Source organism: Gavia stellata, chromosome 6 (genome assembly GCF_030936135.1).
Source record: "Gavia stellata isolate bGavSte3 chromosome 6, bGavSte3.hap2, whole genome shotgun sequence".
NCBI classification, from domain to species: domain Eukaryota; kingdom Metazoa; phylum Chordata; class Aves; order Gaviiformes; family Gaviidae; genus Gavia; species Gavia stellata.
The window spans coordinates 23,198,653-23,218,892 of record NC_082599.1 but is presented as its reverse complement, the minus strand read 5'-3'; the positions used below and the strand labels follow the sequence as shown (position 1 = coordinate 23,218,892).

Below are 20,240 nucleotides of genomic sequence, written 5' to 3'. Positions count from 1 at the left end.
CATTAGCTGAGCAACTTTCATACGACATTTCCAGTTGCTTATTCTTACAGATAGCTGAAGATGCTCAAATATGCAGAGATATTACTGGTGCATTAATGCTGTGATTATTTTCCTTTTAAATGCTTTAGTCTGTATTTTGTGATGGAGTCTCACAGGAAATATGGATTTGTTTTTGGAGAATCATCTTATAGAGTACAAAAGTGGGGTATGAAGTGGGTATGGAGCCCAGAGGCTATGAATAATTAAAGCATTCTTTACTCCATTCCTGCTGTCCCTGGAGATATTTCAGGAGCAGGAAGAGAATGGGCTGTGGACCAAATAAATTGTTTTGATGACTCCAACTTCTTCTGCCTGCCATCTTTCAAGGGAGATGAAGTGGAATTTGTATTGCATTAAAAAAGAGAGAGTCAGGTGTGTATTGCAACCACCGAAACAATTTATCCCCTCAAGATACCTATCCAGTTTTCCATTTTCTCCCCTGAAAGAAAGGATGACCAAATCCATGCAGCCATTGCTGTGGCAGTGAAATCCCACTCCTGGTCTAGCAGGCAACATGGAAGGCATGCATGTGAACACTTTCTCAAATGTACAGTCACTCAACAATCACTCTCTGCAAATATATATGAACAAGATTTGGCACAAACACAGTTGCACAACTGGAACCTTGATAAGTTTAATCCATTCTCCTGCTGAACATACAAACCTATTCGTAACTCTAGGTAGTCATACTGGCAGTCCTGGTGATGTTCCAAGTGTAAATCCTCGAAGGAGATATATAAGGATGAGTTATGGTGGGAGGGATTTTCAATGGTCCATTCACAGTTCAGGTTACTTGTGTAATTTTTGACACCATCATAACCAGGAGAAGAGAAATTCCCACCTGCATATCCAATCAGTGTTCCACCACAAACTGCAGAAACAAAATATAATTTTACTCAGCAGCACCATCAATACAACAAGCCTTATTTAACATATTGATAAAAAAATCCCACTGCAGCTCCAGTTCAGTATTTCTCAGTGCTATCTATTACCTAATTTTAGATTCAAGAGAAGATTTTTCTGGAACATACCCTCAGGAGCAGTACACTCATGCTACAGTAGGATGCTTAGGGGGGAGTTGGAAAATCACACTTGAAAGACTCAAGGCCATAGTAGTAAGGGTCTGCCAGCTGCCTCCTCTCTGGAGTCTGAGCTTGCAAAAGTAGGTTAGCTGCACTCTTTCACAAGCTACAATAAATTAATAACCCCCCTGGGTAATAAGGAAGCACTTGAATTATTCACGTTGTCTATGACACTATGCTTTTTGGATCTTTTCATGGAATAAGGCCAATTCAGACTCAAGACTAAGTACAAAATCATAAATCAGTAGTGAGAATAAGGACTGTGATCCATAATGGAGGTTGTTTTTTCCACTTGAAGTCTCACATAACAAACAGGCACATGAAGTCCGTGACTCTCAGAGATTCCCCATTTTTTCAAGTCCTTTCAGCTAATTAAAGAAATATATCTACTCCCGTCCAGAGATGTAAGAGAGAAAAAAAGGTATCAGAGATTTATTTTCTATTTAGGTCATTTTTTTGACAAGTGCCAGTACTTTAGCTATGAAACGATTCATCAGTCACTTAATTCAAAAACACAAACTACCTGCATCTTCACTAGATGTGTATGAGACACTGAAGCCTCTGGTTGCATGAGACATATCTGTCACCAAAATGACTTTCATTGTGTTTCCAGAGGATTTCACCTCAGTGCCTGGATTTACCTCACCACACAGCTTGGCCAGCTGGGGAGAGTTTGGTCTGAGGCCATTGTAAACCTGTTGGGTCAAAACAAACTCTTATGAGGTCAAAATACAGTCCTAGGAGCATCTCATGTATCATTTCACAATGCTTCACATCTTTAATACAAGGTTCATTGATGTCCCTTACAGCAGGTTAGTTCCCAAATCTACTCAAAACCTTGGAACAAACTTCCATTGCCTTGCGTGGATGAGGCTCTGAAGTAAAATATAAAAAATACCTTGCTTATTTTGGCAAAACATAAACATATTCCCTCTTTTTTTTTTTTTAAACAGAAATCAAAACAGTTTGATTCAGAAAAATACTGTATTTTAGCTCAGTATCTTCAGTCACTTAATAATGCCAGCTACTGATGCCAGCTACTGATCTTATTCATTCCATTTCAAATAATTGTCTTTATATTCTTGTTAAAGCCAGTATCAGCTTTATCAAAAATCTCCTCCAACATATTCAGTGCTGGTGAGCATTTTTTATTGATTCAAACATTTCACTTTTTGATGATCCAGATGTATTTTTCTCAGTTTCTTTCATACAGCCTTTAGCCTAGGAGTTAATTTCCTTCTTTCTGCTACTATCTCAGCAGCACAAGCGAGGCAGAAACAACGTTTCCCACTGAGATTTGAAATATGTTAGAGTGCTGAAGGCACAAAAACTGCAGGACAGATCTTCCTTTAAGAGATCATTACTTCATTAATCAATAAAAAGCCAGCTTCCCATGGTCTGTCTAAAGCATCTGTGAAGGAAAACAAGGGGAAGATGATCTACAAATCACAAGGGAGAGCTACTTCACCCCCTCATACTTGTGCATGGGCTAGCTTCTGATCACACTAAAGTTAATTTCTGTGTTTGCACTGCTAGCACTGCTAAACTGAACAAATGGGAAACTAAGCTAGATCTCCCATTCCTGAAATTTCATAGAGGAATTATGGTTTTGAGGCAATTGTACATCTGATCAGGTCCAGTTCTGTGGGCCAGGTTTGATTTTTTTTTTGCACTAAATAACCAAAAATCTAAAATAACCATGATAAAATAATCAAAATCTATCTTTTTGGAGATGGGGGGTGATAAAGAGGTAGAATTTCCTGGGTTTTCCCTATCTTTCTTTCAGAATATGCAAGGTCCGACACACTAGTAGCCGTTTGTTGCAATCTCTGGCTTTTTCTCTTTCTTTTAATTTTTTTTAAATTGACAACAACAAGTAACAACAGCAGTAACAACCTCCAAAGTCAAAAGACACCTGGAACTGACTGATGGACTTTGTGTCCACAGGGAAGAGACAGTGAAAGCTTTCAAAAACCCCAGAGCTTTTTTCCGTAATTGATAAAGAGCCAATTTCAATTATTTCCTCAAGTCCTCCCCACTGCCTGGACCATAATTTTGAAATTTCTATACTCTAAAACAAGGAGATGAATTTAGACATCCTACAGAGCTAACTTTCTCTCATTTATCTGTTTTCACCGGATTAAATTATGATTTGTCTTAAAACCAGATGTAGACCTATAAATGACATTTCAGCTCTGTTATGTCCATTAATACTCCATAAAGGGATTAGGAAGAGCATTCTCTGCCTTCATGCTCAATACTCACAGCCACGTAATCTGATGAGCACCTCCAGTGTTCTTCAGTTTTCATGTCGTTAAAGGTTAGAGTCACACGTCGGCCTTCTTCCACTGTGATCCTCCATTCACACACTCGATTATGTGGGTATAGGTTGGGATAGTTGGGTGAAGTAAATGTTCCAACAGGGGCAGTAAAATCCCCACCACATTCTGAAATACCCAAATATTGGAACACTTCTTAGAGTAAAGCATTGCTTATAGAGTTATAGCAAAAAACCCCATTAATAATGCGAGAAAAAGAGATCCTGAGAGCTTGATTTGATATGCCTATCCTGTCCATACGTTTGTCTAAACAGCCAAGTTCCTGCCAGTCTTTATCACTCAGCCGTAAATGTAGTTCAATACTAACTGACCATAGCAGCTCCTTTTAGTCTAATTATTAATATTCCCGTCTCTGAAGGGCTCATGCCAGGCTTCAGAAGTCTGAGTGATCCACAGGCTTTGATGTGAAGCTGTGGCAGGATTGAGACATTTCTGCCTTTCAGATGACTGGGCCGAGCTACACAGAATGAGCAGGGTCTTAGAGTGGGTAATAATGAAGGATGTGTTTTTCCTCTGCTAGTTAACAGAGGAAGAGGAAAAGCTTTCAGGGATTTTAAGTAACAATTTTTCAGTACAGTTATTTTGTGTTTTTCTTATCTTTGTTGTGAATATCAAATTGTGCTCTGAGGAAAGAACACTAAAGGTCTTGGATATAGAATGCATTTTTCTTCTGAGACTAATGGTATAAATTTACCAGCTTACACTTGGTTTCCTTTTAAAATAAAGAGATACAGTTTAATGGAGTGCAGTGGGAGAGTTAGTCCCTTTCCTCACCCTCACAAGCTCCTGCAGAATAGTCTAATCTGTGTATCCACCTGCACTAAATGTTTGCTAATACAGTTTCTCTTCTATGGTTGCATTCTTTTGGATTTTGTTTCCCGCTCTGTTATTTTATTGCAGAAGCAAACATGAAGATTAAGGAAGCTTTCAGCTGAGCTTTTAAATGAACTGGAAAAAGTTAAGAATGATTAGCAGGAGGTTTTTCAAGACCACTACCACAAAGAATTTCTTAAAAAGTAGCCATATTTTGACAGGAAAAGCATTGCATGGGCACTAAAGAATGTGAAAGAGAAGTGTGAAGCAGGAATAGATCTATGTCCTTAGTCCTGATGAGAGCAGGTCTTTGAAGTCATCGTGCTGAGGACAAAAGGCAATGGGCACAAATTGAAACACATGAAATTCCATCTGAACATATGAAAACACTTTTCATTGTGAGGGTTGTTGAACATTGGAATAGGTTGTCCAGAGAGGTTTTGGAGACTTTCAAAACCTGACTGGCCACAGTCCTGGGTAACTTCCGCTACCTGACCCTGCTTGAGCAGGGGGGGTTGGACTAGCTCATCTCCAGAGGTCCCTTCCAACCTCCACGGCTCTGCAGTTCCGTGATTCTGCTTAAAACCTATTGGTTAAAAACTGTTGGTTTTAGGGAGATTTAAGACTACCACTCACTTCAGAGGGACAGAATAATATAAAGAAGAATCACAGCATTTTGTTACCTTCCTCCTCATCAAGACGGATGTGGGGAGGATATGTTAGGACATCCCTGGACTGATTGCTGGAGAGAAAAGGTGTGGAAGAGTGTGCTTCATTGTGTGAGACCTACCACTGATGGCAATATCTGTTATAGCAGGAGACTGCTTGCCTCTCAGAGTTTCAGCTCAGCTAAGTAGTGATCAGAGAGCTCTATTCATACTTCTCCCAGAGTTTAAATTTAAGAGCAAATACACACCACTCCAAGAATAAGTGATATAACAATATATGCTATACTAGTGCAATTATGGTTTGTGGTATATGTTGCTTCCCTGAAAGTAACTGTCAACCTTAGAAATCCAACCTTCAGCACTGGAATCAAAGCGCAATCTGAATCCACGGGCATTGACTGATCCATCAGTGACAAACTTGACATAAGCAAAACTGTCAGATGTGTCCACAGCATCAGGGAGAATATCACCACAGTACCTGCCCAACAAGTTTCCTGCAAAAATCAAATACAGAAAAACAATTTTACGTCAATATATTATTTATATTTATATTAAAGGATCACTTTCCAATTTAACTGGACAGGCAGGAGTAAACTAGTAAAATCAATTTATTGCTGGGAAATAGAAGGATTTTGTTTGCCTTACTTTGCTTCAGCAAGCAAGGCAGACAGAAGCAAATACTGTATATTGAAAAGGCTCACTTTGTACCCAAAGGGAAACACTTTCAGGAACCTCTGGTGAGGTTTCATAGTAGTACTAGGGGAGGGAAGACAAACACTGAAATAATTCTCAGACCAGAAGTGTTGTATTCTCGGATCTCTACAAAGTCATTTGTGCACTTGGAGGAGTTTTGAATATCGAGGCCTTCTAGTCTGATGGTAAGATAGTGGCCCCTGGGACCCTGCAGAAACCATTCACACAGCAGGTTGTCTTGATAATGACGCTCAGGATACCCCATGCTTTCGATGATGCCAGTTTGTCCTATCACTGTCCCGCCACAGGGAGCTGCAAAAGGAAGAATATTGCTTGGTTGACTGAAGGACCTCAGAGAGATGACCTTCTTCCTAAACAAGACTTAAAGCTAAGGCACAACTGACTTGTTCTCTAACTGTGGTAATAAAATAAGAATTGCCTTCCAGTTAAAAATCTTCCACATTCTCCTTCTAATTCAACAAGTCCTAGTTTGTTTTGTTTTTTTTTTTTCACACATCCCCTTCCATTACAAGCATCCCTTCCTCTCTGTCATATCTCTTACGAATTTGAATAAACTCACAGATTTCAAGGTCTATACCCAATTTCTACCCATGTCCATATTTACCAGAAAATCTTGCAAAGCTGTATCAGATAATTGTAAAGAAATTTAGTTTGCTAAATGTGGATCTAAATTTTTTATGACGGGCAAAAGTTGACTGCTGGTTTGGGCCTACAGCTATGGTTCAGACTCTTCTCTTTCCTGTAGTCTCTTCCTGTTCACATTCCACTCCTTATGATGCCTTGGTAAGGGATCACTGCACAATTCAGGAAACAGCTATTTATTTTTAATTTTCTTTTTCTGAAAACTCATTTTTCTGTGGTAGCTGCAAACATGAGTTTATAATACTAAGGCTTACAGCAAATAATATTCCCAGGTGGAATTTATTGGATGTTACAATGTATTCTGTGTGTCTGCTAGTTACAATCTTTTTGTGGCATAACAGTTCTGTTCATACTGTCTGCTCTTCTGAGTGATTAAGTGATTTGTTCCAGGATGACTGGCATACAGCTGAGATACTGTAAATCTGTTATAGATAAATATAAATTGTGGCTTCGTATACTAACAATATTTTCTTGCAAGTTGCTTCAGTTTTTACATTCAGAAATATAATAGCATACTGTATGGATTAAGTGTTTGAGATCTAACACAATCAGCAAAATTCTGTGTAAAGCAATATAGTCCACTACTTCGCCTTTGAGAAATTAACAGTCCTAGACTTTCCTATATGAGTGACACTAACATAATAGCTGCTATTCTTTGAAGATTATTAACATTTTCAAAACCAAAAAAGTAGTATATTTCTGAATTTGATCATTGACTATTTTTTATTTAAATTTAAAACTTTGGTAGTGCTTTCTAATTCTGTTTTTGCAGCTCGCAATCAAATAATTTTAAAGTATTTCTTTCCCAGATGACAAATAATGGTTCTTACTGTTTGTTCCTTTTTCAGTCCATTGCTATGCTGCCCCTGTTTGTCTAGCAGCATTGTTATTCTAGATTGATTTACATTTACATAGAGAAGCTCCTAATTTGTTCTTCTCCTGCCAACTCTCAGCTGATCTTTGCATTCCGTTTCAGGATCCTGCTCATGAAAGTGACACTAATTTTGCATGCTGAAAATCAAATCATGTTACATGACTTTATGCATGTCAACCTTTTTTTCTACTGCCCCTTTGATAATTGTCTTTGACAAGAGGTTATCCAGTCTTTGTCTCCACTGCTGCAGATCTATGAGCACTTTCCTATACCTATTTCCATAATTTTCACTTCTTGGTAGGTGCAGAAGATGCTGATGTTAACCCATATGATGATTCTGATGCCTTAGCTCTAACATTAATTGAAAAAGGCACGTATCTGTCAGTCTACCTCATAGGCACGATTTAAGCCCTATTACAAAAGCCTGACACTTGAGACCGAAATCTTCTCTAAAATCAGAGAAATTGATAAATGCAAGTATTACCAATGGAGTACTTAGCATTGAATCCCACGTGCGTGGCACTGCTGTCAGACTTGAACCTCAGGTACATGACAGCTCCTGAGGATCTCTGCAAGCCTGGCATCAAACCTCCACACAGCTTGGCAATGATGGGGGCAGTGGAGTCAGCGCCGTTGCGTAGCTCTAGGTAATTGGAAGTGCAGCTAGAATAGGAGAGAATTTTCTGTTCAATATCTAGCAGAAACGGTTTGAAATAATTTCAGTACGTGCACAAAGCCATGGAGCTTTAGTGAATTAGATCAGTTTCCATGTAGTGTGACCAAGACAGAATCAACAAGTTCATAATCAATTATAGTTATGTAATATTTGAATCAAAAGAAGTGCTAGAAACATTGAGAAATATTCATCCCAAGCCCAGTCTATGATGAGATCAGATCTGACAGAAGCAAGTCCTAGGGAAGGGTATGAACAGCACTGATAAAGTAGTTGTGACCGTCTTTAATATGTATTTTTTGGCAGCATTTAGATTCAGCAGATATTCCTTTTTAAGTCTCATTGATGACTGTTGAATTAAGGAACAGATATGAAACAGATGAAGGGAATAAAATTCAAATCTTGGGGCTTACTTAGGTGGGCTTAAAAAGACCCAAAATATCTTAACCAACAGCTTTGCCTTCAGAATGGTGCAGCATCCTGGGAAGCCAGAGAGAAAGGACACCTTTGGGATTCTCCATCCTGCACCATTTTTTCTGGACATGGTCTCACAGGTGAGGGTCACCTTTGGTATATAATGGCCCAGCCCCAAATCAGTGAAGTTACATCAGCTGGAAACTAGGCCTTGTTTTGTGCTTCAGGCAGGGGGTGCAAAATATATAGACCCATTGCAGATCAGCAGACAGGCAATGGAGGAAGGAGACAAACTGTTGTGGTGGTAATCCATTGGACTTAAAACCATTTGAGAGTCACAATGACTGAAAATCTGAATATGAAAGGACTAGAGGGCACAGATTTTACAGAAGGCACCTTTCTACCATGGATGCTTCCTCTCTGTCTGTTATATTAATCTCTGTCATGCACTGCAAAGTCCTAGGAATGTATACCAGTGACTTGATAGCTTCAGTGTTCTCTCTCAGAAATTTCCTAATCACTTTTGATTGTAAATCTGGAAGTGCACTCTGGGAGGAATTACAGAAAGTACCAGGGAAAGAACAATCAGAATGGAGCCTCTTAAGAAACACAGGCAAACTAATGTGGATATATACTTTGGTGAAGGTTCAATGTAAAACTGATCTTCAAATTGCAGCTCTACTGCATGTCCATTAGGAGCAGTTATGGTCCAGACACAGTCAGCATGTGGGGGATAATTGCTCGGGTAGTTGGGGGAAGATGTATATCCACTGGGGTTGAAATCATTCATATAAATATTTCCTCCACAAGCTGGGAAAGAAAAGATCACCAATTAAAAACAACATGTTAAGGAAATGGGTGAGTCATCACTATATTCCAACACAGTTTCCTTTTGGTGTCATATAGTTAGATCAAAAACAAGTGCATTTTACTGCTTACTGTGGGAAAACATTGTAATGCAGTAGAATCCTATGTTCCTGTGCTCCTGCTTGCTTAGCTCTCCTCATTTCCAAATGTTCAGGGCCCTGAATTAAACTGCTATTAGTTCTCCCTTGGATTGCTTCTAAACCAAGCAGGAAACATATTTCTTACCTTGTTCCTACCCCAATTCCCAAGAGCTAGAAAGCCTACAAGTCAGACCCATCAATGCTTCTGTGAATGATTCCCTACTTCTGCTTTCCAAAAATTGGAATGTCTGTTTGAGATAATAATGAATATATGTGAGGAATGCCAATCAAAGCAAACATGAGGATTTGTTCAGGTCCTTTATCATACAAAAATATCTTTATTTTGACCAGAACTTTTCTATCAAACGCCCCCACTATGTTCTAGCAATACTGGTAAACACAGGGTTTTAGTCGAGAGTTCTAAATCGAAGTGGTAGAAATACTATTGTACAGCTTCACTCATTCCCTTCATGAATCCCCTACAGAAATGCTAAGAATTATTCTTTGTGGCAGCAGGGAAAAGTAGGCAGAAAATAAGCACTTACAAATTTGAGTAGATTGACAGGTTGCTGTAGTCATGTTTAGTTACACTGTTTAACAGGTCTCCTGCTGTCCCAAGTGGCAAGTGTCATGAATACAGTGGAATAACTGCAAATGCCAAGTCCCTGATTTACCCCTGGACCTGAGTCTCCATTTTCTACATTCTTTCAAAAAATGTTAGCTCTGGCAGGGAATGTTATTTTCTCAGCTGAGAGAAAAACTTGTGAGAAATGTTATCACCTTTCTTGACACACCAGTCTAAATCATTCCTGACATAATTTAGCACTTGTACTAGGTACTATATGTTTAAAATAATGTTCTTGTTTCCAGGGGTTTTTTTCCTTTCCTGTATGAATTATGAAAATCTCTTCCTAACTATAGATGCTACTTCCCTGCCAAAGGATCTGCCATAAGTTTGGGGTTTTTTTTTTTTGCTTTAGTATCTCCAGGTTGCATGACCTGGAGCTCACTCTCTTTAAAAAGAAGAAATCTGAGAGGAGGATCAGAAGTCATGCACTAAAGAAGGAAACAGGACATTTTTGAAGACATCTGGTTTTACTGGGGTTGGGATTTATAACAACAACCTCCTTTAAGAGGATGAACTCCAAGTTACATCTATTGACTTGCAGAACTTATGTTTATTTCCTAGACGTACTTAGACTTACCTAGACTCCTAGCCTCATATTTCAGTTTGAATCCTTGACCCTCATTCCTGCTATCAGAAATGAAGTGGACAAACAGCTGATTGTCTGTGGTGTACATGGTAGAGATGGCTCTGCTTCCACAAAACCGTCCATTTCCTCTTCCGGACACCAAAGGTGGGGCAGCATCATCTAACCCATTCTTCAGCTAGAAGAAGAGAAATTGCTAATGTCACTCAAGCAAACAGCCCTGGAATGTAAACTTTGAGCACACATCATCTCAAGGCTTCCAACTGTGTGGGAAAAAAATAACCTAGTGATTAATTAATGCACAACAATAAATAAGGGGGGGGGGGCAAAATAATCTCTGTGTGTTTCTCTGATATTTCCACCCCCTGATAACCTGGGCTGCCTTACTGACACTGAAATCTATAAGATTCAGTAGCTTTAATAGCTTTGAGGATTTGGTGACCTAGCCAATAACCTCACCTCTACATAATCTCCAAGGCTGCAGGAAGTATCCTCACTCTTAACCTGGAAAGGCTCTTCAAAATGGACAGCAATGATAAATCCAGTGGTTACCACTACATGCCAGGAACAATTCAGATTAGGAGCATAGTCTTGAGGGTAGTTGGGGGATGTTATCACACCCCTGCCTGTGTGCAAATAGCCCCCACAACCTGAGAAAAAGGAGTTGAAGCAAAGAAGAAAACATTAGTGTCCACTATTCACATATTCATTTAGAAAAAAACCCAGTCTCCTAAAATGAAGATGTGACAGGTAAAAAGCAAATGTTGAAGCAAGTGTACGAAGAGTTGAGGGGCATAGAGCAATGCACACAATGAATGATCTCCCAAATACAAGCTAATAGATTGCAAGGTGGCACACACCAAACGTCTTGACAGTGAGACTCAGTTCTCAGACTTAACAGACAAGTAAGCAGGCAACTATGCCAAGGACCTCCCATGGTATGAGCATATTGTTACACTTTCTGAGTACATTGCTTCTGGCCATGGACCAAACCACTGTCACCTACTCAAGCTGCCAGTCAGAAAAACTTCCCATGGCTGCGCATTGTTACCCTAACACCTTCCTTGGTGCTCATTCAGGAATCTGTTATCATCCCTGGGTGCATGTGGGAGGAGTGCCACTGGAAATTGCTGACATTCCTCCTGGAACTTACACAGCTTTCTGCATCTGTCTCTCTTTGTTTTGTGTCTATGCTTTGAGAGTCATTTATCTCCCTCTTAGTTGGGGATTCTTTCACCCTTCAGCTGAGCTGTTACAGACTTAGGCCTACACTTTTCTTACTTCTGAAAAGTGACTGGTCTGGTTGAATCATGCTTTGTTGTATTATATTGCTGGGGAAATAGCAAATTTTACCTTTGCAGAGTCAGACATTTATTAATGCATATTCATGAGATGTGAATAATTGGCCTGTGTGATTAGTTAGATAGACTGTAGACACCTGTTAAAAATGCCAGAGTCTTTTCTTTCTTTATCCCTTTTTTAGCAGCAAGACAGACATTTATCTGGGTGAGAAGAGAAACAAATCTTACTTTTGTGATAAGAGGCATTAAACCCAGCTCCAGTGACACTTGCATCTGACATGAAGTGGATGAACATCGCCTCTCCAGTTGATCTTATTGGCCCAGGAGGTTCTCGTCCACACAGGGTAGCCAGCACTGGAGAAAGGCTAGTGTCTCCTGAGATCGAAAGAAGAAATGTTAGTGTTAAAACCAAATCAGTTCACATCTGCCTGTTGCTTGCTGTGGCTCACACTTTCAGGCAGGTGCTTTTCAAGATCTTTAACCCCTAACAGAACAAGAAATATTTTTATAGACCACCGAATATTTTGCTAGGCTTTGCTAGTTTTATTTTAACTAGCAGAATGTCTCTGCGTAGAGAAAGAATACTGATTTAGAGCATGTTCCCATTGCTATCTAGATTGCTTAGGCTCAATGGACATGAGAATTCCAGGTTCTGGGACCTTGGGTATCTATTGCTTGCTGTCGGGGTAGGGCAAATTGGCTTCTCACCGTCTTGGATAATAAGTTTGTCATAATTGCATGAGCTGTGAGATTCTATGTCTAGGGCCAGGATATTGAACTCCACAGTGGATCCAGGAGCTCTGATAAGCCACACACAGTCAGCAAAATTTCTGTAATTCATGGGCCAGCCCGGTGAGAAGAGGAATGAAGGTGTTTCTTCAGTTGTTACAGTCCCTCCGCATGCACCTGTCACATACAAGAAGACAAAAATGAAAGCGTCCTCTTTTTAAACTGAGCACTCCCCTCATATCATTTAAGATGACAGTCCTATAATTAAGCACAATGGGGGCACACTGATGATGTGTGTAGTTACAGGAATGCATTTCTTCAAGCATTGCTTCAGTTGGGATTAGGAATACAAAACATGAAGCTCCTGACATATAAGGCTGTTCCTGTGCTACCTGGTGCAGCAATGAGGTTTTACCATAAGGAATATCTACCACAGTTTAACACAGGTTGCACATCAGAAAGGAATGGTGCATGCATAACCAATAATACATAGACCCTCTTGAAATTGAAGTACTTTTCTTTCTTTACTCCTAATGTCTCCTCTAGAAGTTTAGATCAAGATGGAGTCCTTGCTGGGATATCTAGTGCCTCAGTGCTCTCCCAGCACAAAAATCCACTGTCCTGAAGAGCCCCAGAGATTCTTAGCCCCTCTGTCCCCAGAAATCTGCCTTCAGATTTAGAAAGAAGACATTGCACTACGTCCTAGTTAGTCTTAACTTTCCCTTGGTGAACTTGCTCAGAGAAAGTCAATGGTACAAGAAGCATATTCCCTCTCCTTCCAGGAGCTATTTGTCAGAGGTACATGATCATACTGAACATACTCTCTTTATTTATGGATATGAGATGCATTATAGTGAAAGGTTTCATATCACAATGGCCAGTGATTTAAGAATGGTATTTCAAGAGGGATACTTTTTCATGAAAGTATATGAAATGTTTGGCTTTCATGAAATACCTGTGTAAAGAAAAATTACCCTCTATCAACATGCTTATTTTTAAAGCACTGCAAAACAGTATATCTGAGAGTCCCTAGAAATTGTTTAAAAAAAGCTATTAAAATGCTTAATTAAAATGTCAGTGAAAGCTTTCCCTCTGTTAATAGCTAGGGCTTTCTCTTGTGGTGAAGTTGGTTTGCAGTTTTTTAAGTAAAGCTCGGTATATCACTGGCTATATCACTTTTAACCATGCAGCCCACTGACCTCTATCAATGGTGCGTGTAACAGCAGAAGCATCCACTGCGTACCACTCTAAAAGAAAGCCTTTTCCAGTCACAGATGAATCTGACTGGAACTGGATTGTCATCGAACTGCCAGAGGATGCAAAAGAAGCAGGGTCTGCACCACAGTATGTTGCAATAGGACGAGAATGAATGGTGGGGCCATCATAAACCTGCAGAAAGAAGGAGAACGGTGCTGTTCCTCACACAGACAGATTTTCATCCATCCCATACTCAGCAAGTTTCCAAGGAGAAAATTACCGTCCTTAAATGAGTGAGGGATCTTTCAGCAAATCCCAGTTGGAGAGAAACCTCTCTTACAAAAAATGGAAAAAAATCTCCCTTTCCATTATATACTGTTAATTGTGAAGCTTTCACAGAAGAAGGAGCTGAATGGAAGACATCAAATTCAGCTCATTCTCCATCACAGGGCTGCTCTTTGGGTACATGCACTGGCCTCCCACATTAAAATAGTCCACTGGTACAATCTTGTTCCTTGCTGAGGAAAAAAACAACACAATCTGCAGGAAAAAAGGTGTTTTTCTTTTTTTCCCCCTTTTTCCCCCTGAGGAACACATCTATTTTAAATTCTATCAAATAAATATGCAATAATATTTTTTTCATTTTATGTATTTACAAGCCAAAATCTTGGCTGATTAAGATGCTTCTTTTTTGCCACCTTTCAAACCTATCTGTGTTCTTGTCCTCTTCCCCCCAGTAAAAAATGTCCAGTAGAGAAAGCTAGGAAATGTTAAATAAACATTAACATTACATTGAAGATCTGATGCTTGAGTCAAGTTAAAGGTCAGGCTGATTCACACCCACTGAATGTCTAGCTGATTTAAGAAACTCATTTTGCTTTCAGAGGGACAGACAAAGAAAGACAGGCTGAGTTAGAAGAAAGAAGATGCTGTTAAAATCTGACATGAGATGAACGAAAAAGTTGTATTTCCTTTTTGAACACATATTAAATTTGGGTATCAGTGAATTAATAATGAATTGAATATACTGAATATATTGAACTAGTACTAACTTTCTTTTCCCAAGGATGAAAGAAAAGGGTAACTATTGAATCAGCTGGTTAAAAAGAAAAAACAACAGACAAGAAGAGATTTACCTTATTTAACTAAGTAGTTATGTCTAGCTAAGTTCCGAAGGAACCTTAGGAGTTTCAGAAGGAACCTTATGAAATTCAACAATGGCAAGTGCAGGGTACTGCACCTGGGGCGGAATAACCCCATGCATCAGTACAGGTTAGGGGCTGACCTGCTGGAAAGCAGCTCTGTGGAAAGGGCCCTGGGAGTCCTGGTGGACAACAGGATGACCACGAGCCAGCAATGTGCCCGTGTGGCCAAGAAGGCCAATGGCATCCTGGGGTGCATCAAGAAGAGTGTGGCTAGCAGGTCGAGGGAGGTTATCCTGCCCCTCTACTCTGCCCTGGTGAGGCCACAGCTGGAGTACTGTGTCCAGTTCTGGGCTCCCCGGTTCAAGAAGGACCGGGAGCTGCTGGAGAGGGTACAGCAAAGGGCTACAAAGATGATTAGGGGACTGGAACACCTTTCTTATGAGGAAAGGCTAAGGGATTTGGGTCTTTTTAGTCTGGAGAAGAGAAGACTGAGGGGGGATCTTATGAATGCTTATAAATACTTAAGGGGTGGGTGCCAGGAGGATGGGGCCAGTCTTTTTTCAGTGGTGCCCAGTGACAGGACAAGAGGTAACGGGCACAAACTTGGTCATAGAAAGTTCCATCTAAACATGAGAAGGAACTTGTTTACTCTGAGGGTGGCAGAGCACTGGAACAAGCTGCCCAGAGAGGTTGTGGAGTCTCCTTCTCTGGAGATATTCAAAAGTCGCCTGGACGCATTCCTGTTCAACCTGCTCTAGGTGAACCTGCCCTGGCAAGGGAGGGTTGTACTAGATGATCTCCAGAGGTCCCTTCCAACCCCTATCATTCTGTGATTCTGTGATTCCATTATTCCATTTTGCTTAGAACCATGTGTGCTGTATTTTTTAGCCTGGTAAAAAGGCTAGACTGTATTACAGGAGGGTATAGAAAAACAATCCAACAGGAAGAAAGAGGTACCTTCCTACTGCCAACAACAAATTATTGATCCAGAGAGCAACGAAGGTGCAAGTAAAGGATTGTTCCTGTTAGGATTTTAAAACAGCCTTATTTTTAGAGGCACTGAGAAGTTAGTGTCACTCTTGTCCTCAACTAAACCAGCACAGAGCAAAGTTCCATCTGGTATTTGACCTGAAATTCTTGGATTTGAAAATTCAGGATTGTACCATTGTGGACTTATTTGAATAAGTTTCAAACTTACAGTTTGGAAATATCAGTTAGGGAGCCAAAGAGTATGTAACCCTTCCTATAGCTAATAATTACTGAAAAGATGGCATAGTGAAAACAATAAGCCACACCAGATCCTCGGAAATTCTTCCCATTCCTCTTGTAGGTTTCTCTATTCATCATTTTTATCAAAGTTAATGGAAATAAAATTACTTCTCACAATGAAATCACCTTTAGCTTGTCATAATGACATCTGTAATGATTCTCGATATCCATCTGCAGGATACGGCCGTGGATGACTTCTGAAGCATTAACGCTTATCCGCCACTGGTAATTGGAATTGTGAGGGTAACTTCTGGGCCACTGTGGTGAAGCTATTTGTCCTCTGTTTCCCACAATGTCATTTCCATACACTGAAAAACAAGAAAGAGACAACTAATGCCTCTAATTCACACAGATTAAAAGAAGCATTGGGGCCCAGTCTGGAATATAGCTTTCATTTCAGCCTATCTGACTTAATTTACTTAGGACTAGACAGTGCTGTGAGGCATAGACTTGTGTCTCAGACAGTCCTGGGATGCACATCTAATTATTTGCTTGTTGTGAGGGGTGCAGTGTGCCCTTATCTGAAGGAAATTACCCATTCGAGCCATGAGGCTCTACATGTAGGAGAGGTGGGAAGATGGCACAACTAGATTCCCCCCTGACTCTGCCTACTTCATTTCTTCTCAAGAAGCATTAAATAATAAAATTATTTTTTTTAAATGCCTTTGTGTGTTTTGGTGAAAATGATTCTGATTTGATTGAGCTCTGACCTATTAATAATTCCTTTTGAAAATGAGTAGTAAAAGTTTCAAAGTAAGGAAAATTATTAGGAGTTTAGCTTGCAAAATCAGAATGGCTGTGGATGTGTAGTTTCAGCAGCCTGTTCATGCAGCAAGTTGGACTGATGTTTGCAATGTTCCCTTGCAATTTTGAATCTATAAACTGGCATAATTTTCTTTTCTTCTAATTCTGCTCCCTGCTGATGGCATCTAGATCCAAACCGGAAGATGGACACTGTCGTACTTGAAGAGCAAAATGGAAAGCTGGGAAAGAAATGTTTTTTTCTTCATTTGTCAATTGCCTCATAAATGGCCATATAAACATTAAGTACCATTGCTCACTCTCAGGTAGCAAAGACCTATGGTCAGATATTTTTAACTCTGACAGGCTACTGGCGAGCTTGGGTTGCCATAAAAGTTTTTAGTATATAGCTCTTTTATTTGTATTTTCACAGCCCAATACTGCTGAAGGAAGAATCTGAAAACCAGGTCATAAACTGTTAGAAAACAGTCAATGAAATAAAAAACATTTAATTTTCTCTAATCCATGAAGTTTTTTGCTTCTGGAAGGATAATATGATCAATTTGAAAAAATATTGTCTGTTATGATAATTTAAGAAGATAGAATTTAATGTCTAATTCTTCTGATTATGCTACATATACACAAGTTCTGTTCTGACATGCTTTAAAGCATCGCTTTATATTCAGCAGATATTTTACAAAATATTTTTTAAGTGAATTCACAGCCTTGCTGTGAATCAACAAGCATTTTCTAAGAGACTTTACAGGGCCAAACTTCTTTGAATCATTTTGGAAGTGTTATGAAAGAACAACAGTTTTCAATTAAATATCATTTACTTACAGTGAGAGAATGTGGCCCTGAAGCCAACATCAGTGCCTGAGTTGTCTGAGACAAATTTGATCCACAGGACATGTCCAACAGTCGACATATAATTTGAAGGCAAGGAGTTCCCACAGAATCGTCCTGTCAGTACGCCTGTATCGTTCCCTTCACGAATCTCCAGGTAATCTTTGGTGCAGCCACTACTATCTTCCACCTGAAACGCTCTGTTTCAATAGCAGGAGAAGAGTATTAGCAGGCATATGACTGACACATACTTCAGAGTTTGCCCTGCCAGGCCACAAATCCCCCTGTAGCTGGTATCCTACTGTAACAGTTAAGAAGAGGGCAGCAATAAATCCCTCCAGAACCCAGAAGTCATTGCTCATCACCTGGCAGTGCTACCAATACAGGGCTCTCTCGTTTCTGCCCCCTTATTTTACGACAGAGCTTCATTTTGCAAACTTACAATTTTTAAAGAGTTCTCAAACCCTTGTAATATTTGTTGGTTCTCCAACAACAACCATGAAACACAGAAAGCCCCTGATATATAAAACAGATTTTTAATATAAGCCCAGGTCAGACTATTTACTGGGTGCACATCTTTTGAGTAGAGAGAATACTTTTAGCCTTACAAATCAGTTTGCAGCCCCTTCATATGTGTATTATTTCAGTACACTCTCTGGTGAGATAATAATTTCTAGAGGCCTAGATTCATTTGTAGTTAACACCTCAGAGCTCAGAAATCCCTTAGCAGTTTCTCCAGAATTAAAAAATATTACCGCTTCTCTGGCCTCTCCGAGTCTCACGTAGCTGGGTATGCAAAATTATAACAAGGATTACAAGGAATTCTTCTAAACCAATTTTTACCTTAGAAAAGGAATGGGATTTAGTGATCAAATTATAAATTCTAAATTATTGCACCAAGCTGAATGCTAAATGTATTCTAAAGATCATTATGTTATTCTAAGTGAAGTGCTTTGATTCAGTCCAACATACTTTTCAGAAGCAGGCTATGAATATATAGTAAAAATTCCAGAGAGTGCCTCTTATAACCAATGCCCCAAATATTTATGCTTTCTGAGTTTTTGGTAACAACTCCTCCCCTTCAGTCCTGAATATAGCCATATGTGTTCAGTGTACACATGCTGTGAAATGGTTCCAACCACTCATCTGGATATACTTCAGATTAATTTAAAGCTAACCCTCAAATTGTAAGACAGGCATTTCTGTTCAGACTGAGCTGAAGAAAATGAATACCTCATGCCAGCAAAACTTTATAAACCCATAATATTAAATTAAATTAAATAAATACTGCTTTCTAACACAATTACTCCATGCTTTCCAGTATTTTCATCTTGCCTTTCAGATATGTGTAACTGAAGAAAAAAAGTTTTTACATCTACTCAGTGTCACTTTATATAACTGAATGTATTTTCCACTGATAGTTTCTGCTTCACACTAGATTTCTGTTTTTATTCTGAAAAGTTGTTATTCATTATTTTGTAGCAAATATTTTGGAAAATGTTTTCAGGCTGTAGTACTTTTTCTCTGCTTCAGTGAGTAAAGGAGAAAGAGAATGTCCTTTTTACTGAGTTAGTGAATCAGTACGTGCCTAACAAATTCCACCTTATGCAGTCAGCATGTTACTGGGCAAGTTTTCCTTTTGTTCTGATTAAGTGTAAATGCAGGTTTCAGAATTACTTTTCTTCTCCTGCTGATTCTTGATAAGTTTTGCAAAGGGTCAGTGCTCTCTTTCCTGGCAGCAGCCACTGTTTGATGCCAGGAAATGGAGAGGCTCAGAAATCCACATCATGGGTAAAGAACAACCCTTGTAATGGACTCTACATTCCTCTGTGGATCACGCATGACTTTCCTGTTCAAAGTCTTCAAAGGAAAGTTACTTTGCTGAAGGGAAAACAAAACTCCTTCAGATACTCTCCTGGCCCCTGTTGTACCTCCACTGCTATAATTGGTGGAGAAATTTTGAAGAGTTTAATATCAATTTTAGCCCTACAATCTGTGGAGTATCTGGGCCCTTTATATTACTCAGCTATATGATAAATACTACAATGAATCTGGTAGTAGGGAAATAGTAGGAATTTCCTTTGTAAAGAAAAGGCAGAGCAATGCTAGATTTCCTCTTCTTGTGTATAAGTGAGTGAGAACAGGCTTCTTCAGCATCCCATGTTGCTCAAACAATAAACCACCTATTTATATAATGCTGTATATGCTTCAATATAAGCAATGACTAAGGAGAACACTGCAAGCTGCCACTAACCACTGCTGTGTTCTCTTTCCAAGTTACTCAAAAATATGTTTCAGCTTTATTATCTGGTAATTACATTTCCTAATAAACACAGAGCATCCTTCCTTTGGTTCTGTTAAAGGGCTGAATAATAACCCCTGGCAATGCACTTACATGAAGGACAGCTGGAGCCGGTTGCCAGGGGAGCTGAGAATTGTCCAGACACACTCCGTGTTGAGCGGATATGGCTCAGGATAGCCAGGGCTGTTGAAAGCTCCTCTGTCCATGTGGAAAGTACCCCCGCAGGCTGCAACAAGAAGGAGACAGCAGAGGCTTGAGAAAGATGACATAAAAAAAAATACCTTGACAGAGCCA

General features: G+C 39.5%; 1 protein-coding gene across 1 annotated transcript in view; it reads right to left on the bottom strand.

Moving 5' to 3' along the window:
• Positions 1 to 20,240, bottom strand: part of CUBN (cubilin) — a 149,338-nt gene that overhangs the window by 38,253 nt on the left and 90,845 nt on the right. The window contains exons 36-50 of the mRNA XM_059818798.1: positions 20,040 to 20,172; positions 17,639 to 17,844; positions 16,184 to 16,365; positions 13,646 to 13,835; positions 12,426 to 12,623; positions 11,946 to 12,092; positions 10,876 to 11,066; positions 10,411 to 10,594; positions 8,894 to 9,068; positions 7,656 to 7,834; positions 5,737 to 5,946; positions 5,295 to 5,435; positions 3,387 to 3,568; positions 1,645 to 1,816; positions 704 to 910 (exon numbers count right to left, since the gene is read on the bottom strand). Of these exons, the coding sequence (XP_059674781.1) occupies positions 704 to 910; positions 1,645 to 1,816; positions 3,387 to 3,568; positions 5,295 to 5,435; positions 5,737 to 5,946; positions 7,656 to 7,834; positions 8,894 to 9,068; positions 10,411 to 10,594; positions 10,876 to 11,066; positions 11,946 to 12,092; positions 12,426 to 12,623; positions 13,646 to 13,835; positions 16,184 to 16,365; positions 17,639 to 17,844; positions 20,040 to 20,172 (2,697 nt within the window). The remainder of the gene's footprint in view (positions 1 to 703; positions 911 to 1,644; positions 1,817 to 3,386; positions 3,569 to 5,294; positions 5,436 to 5,736; positions 5,947 to 7,655; positions 7,835 to 8,893; positions 9,069 to 10,410; positions 10,595 to 10,875; positions 11,067 to 11,945; positions 12,093 to 12,425; positions 12,624 to 13,645; positions 13,836 to 16,183; positions 16,366 to 17,638; positions 17,845 to 20,039; positions 20,173 to 20,240) is intronic.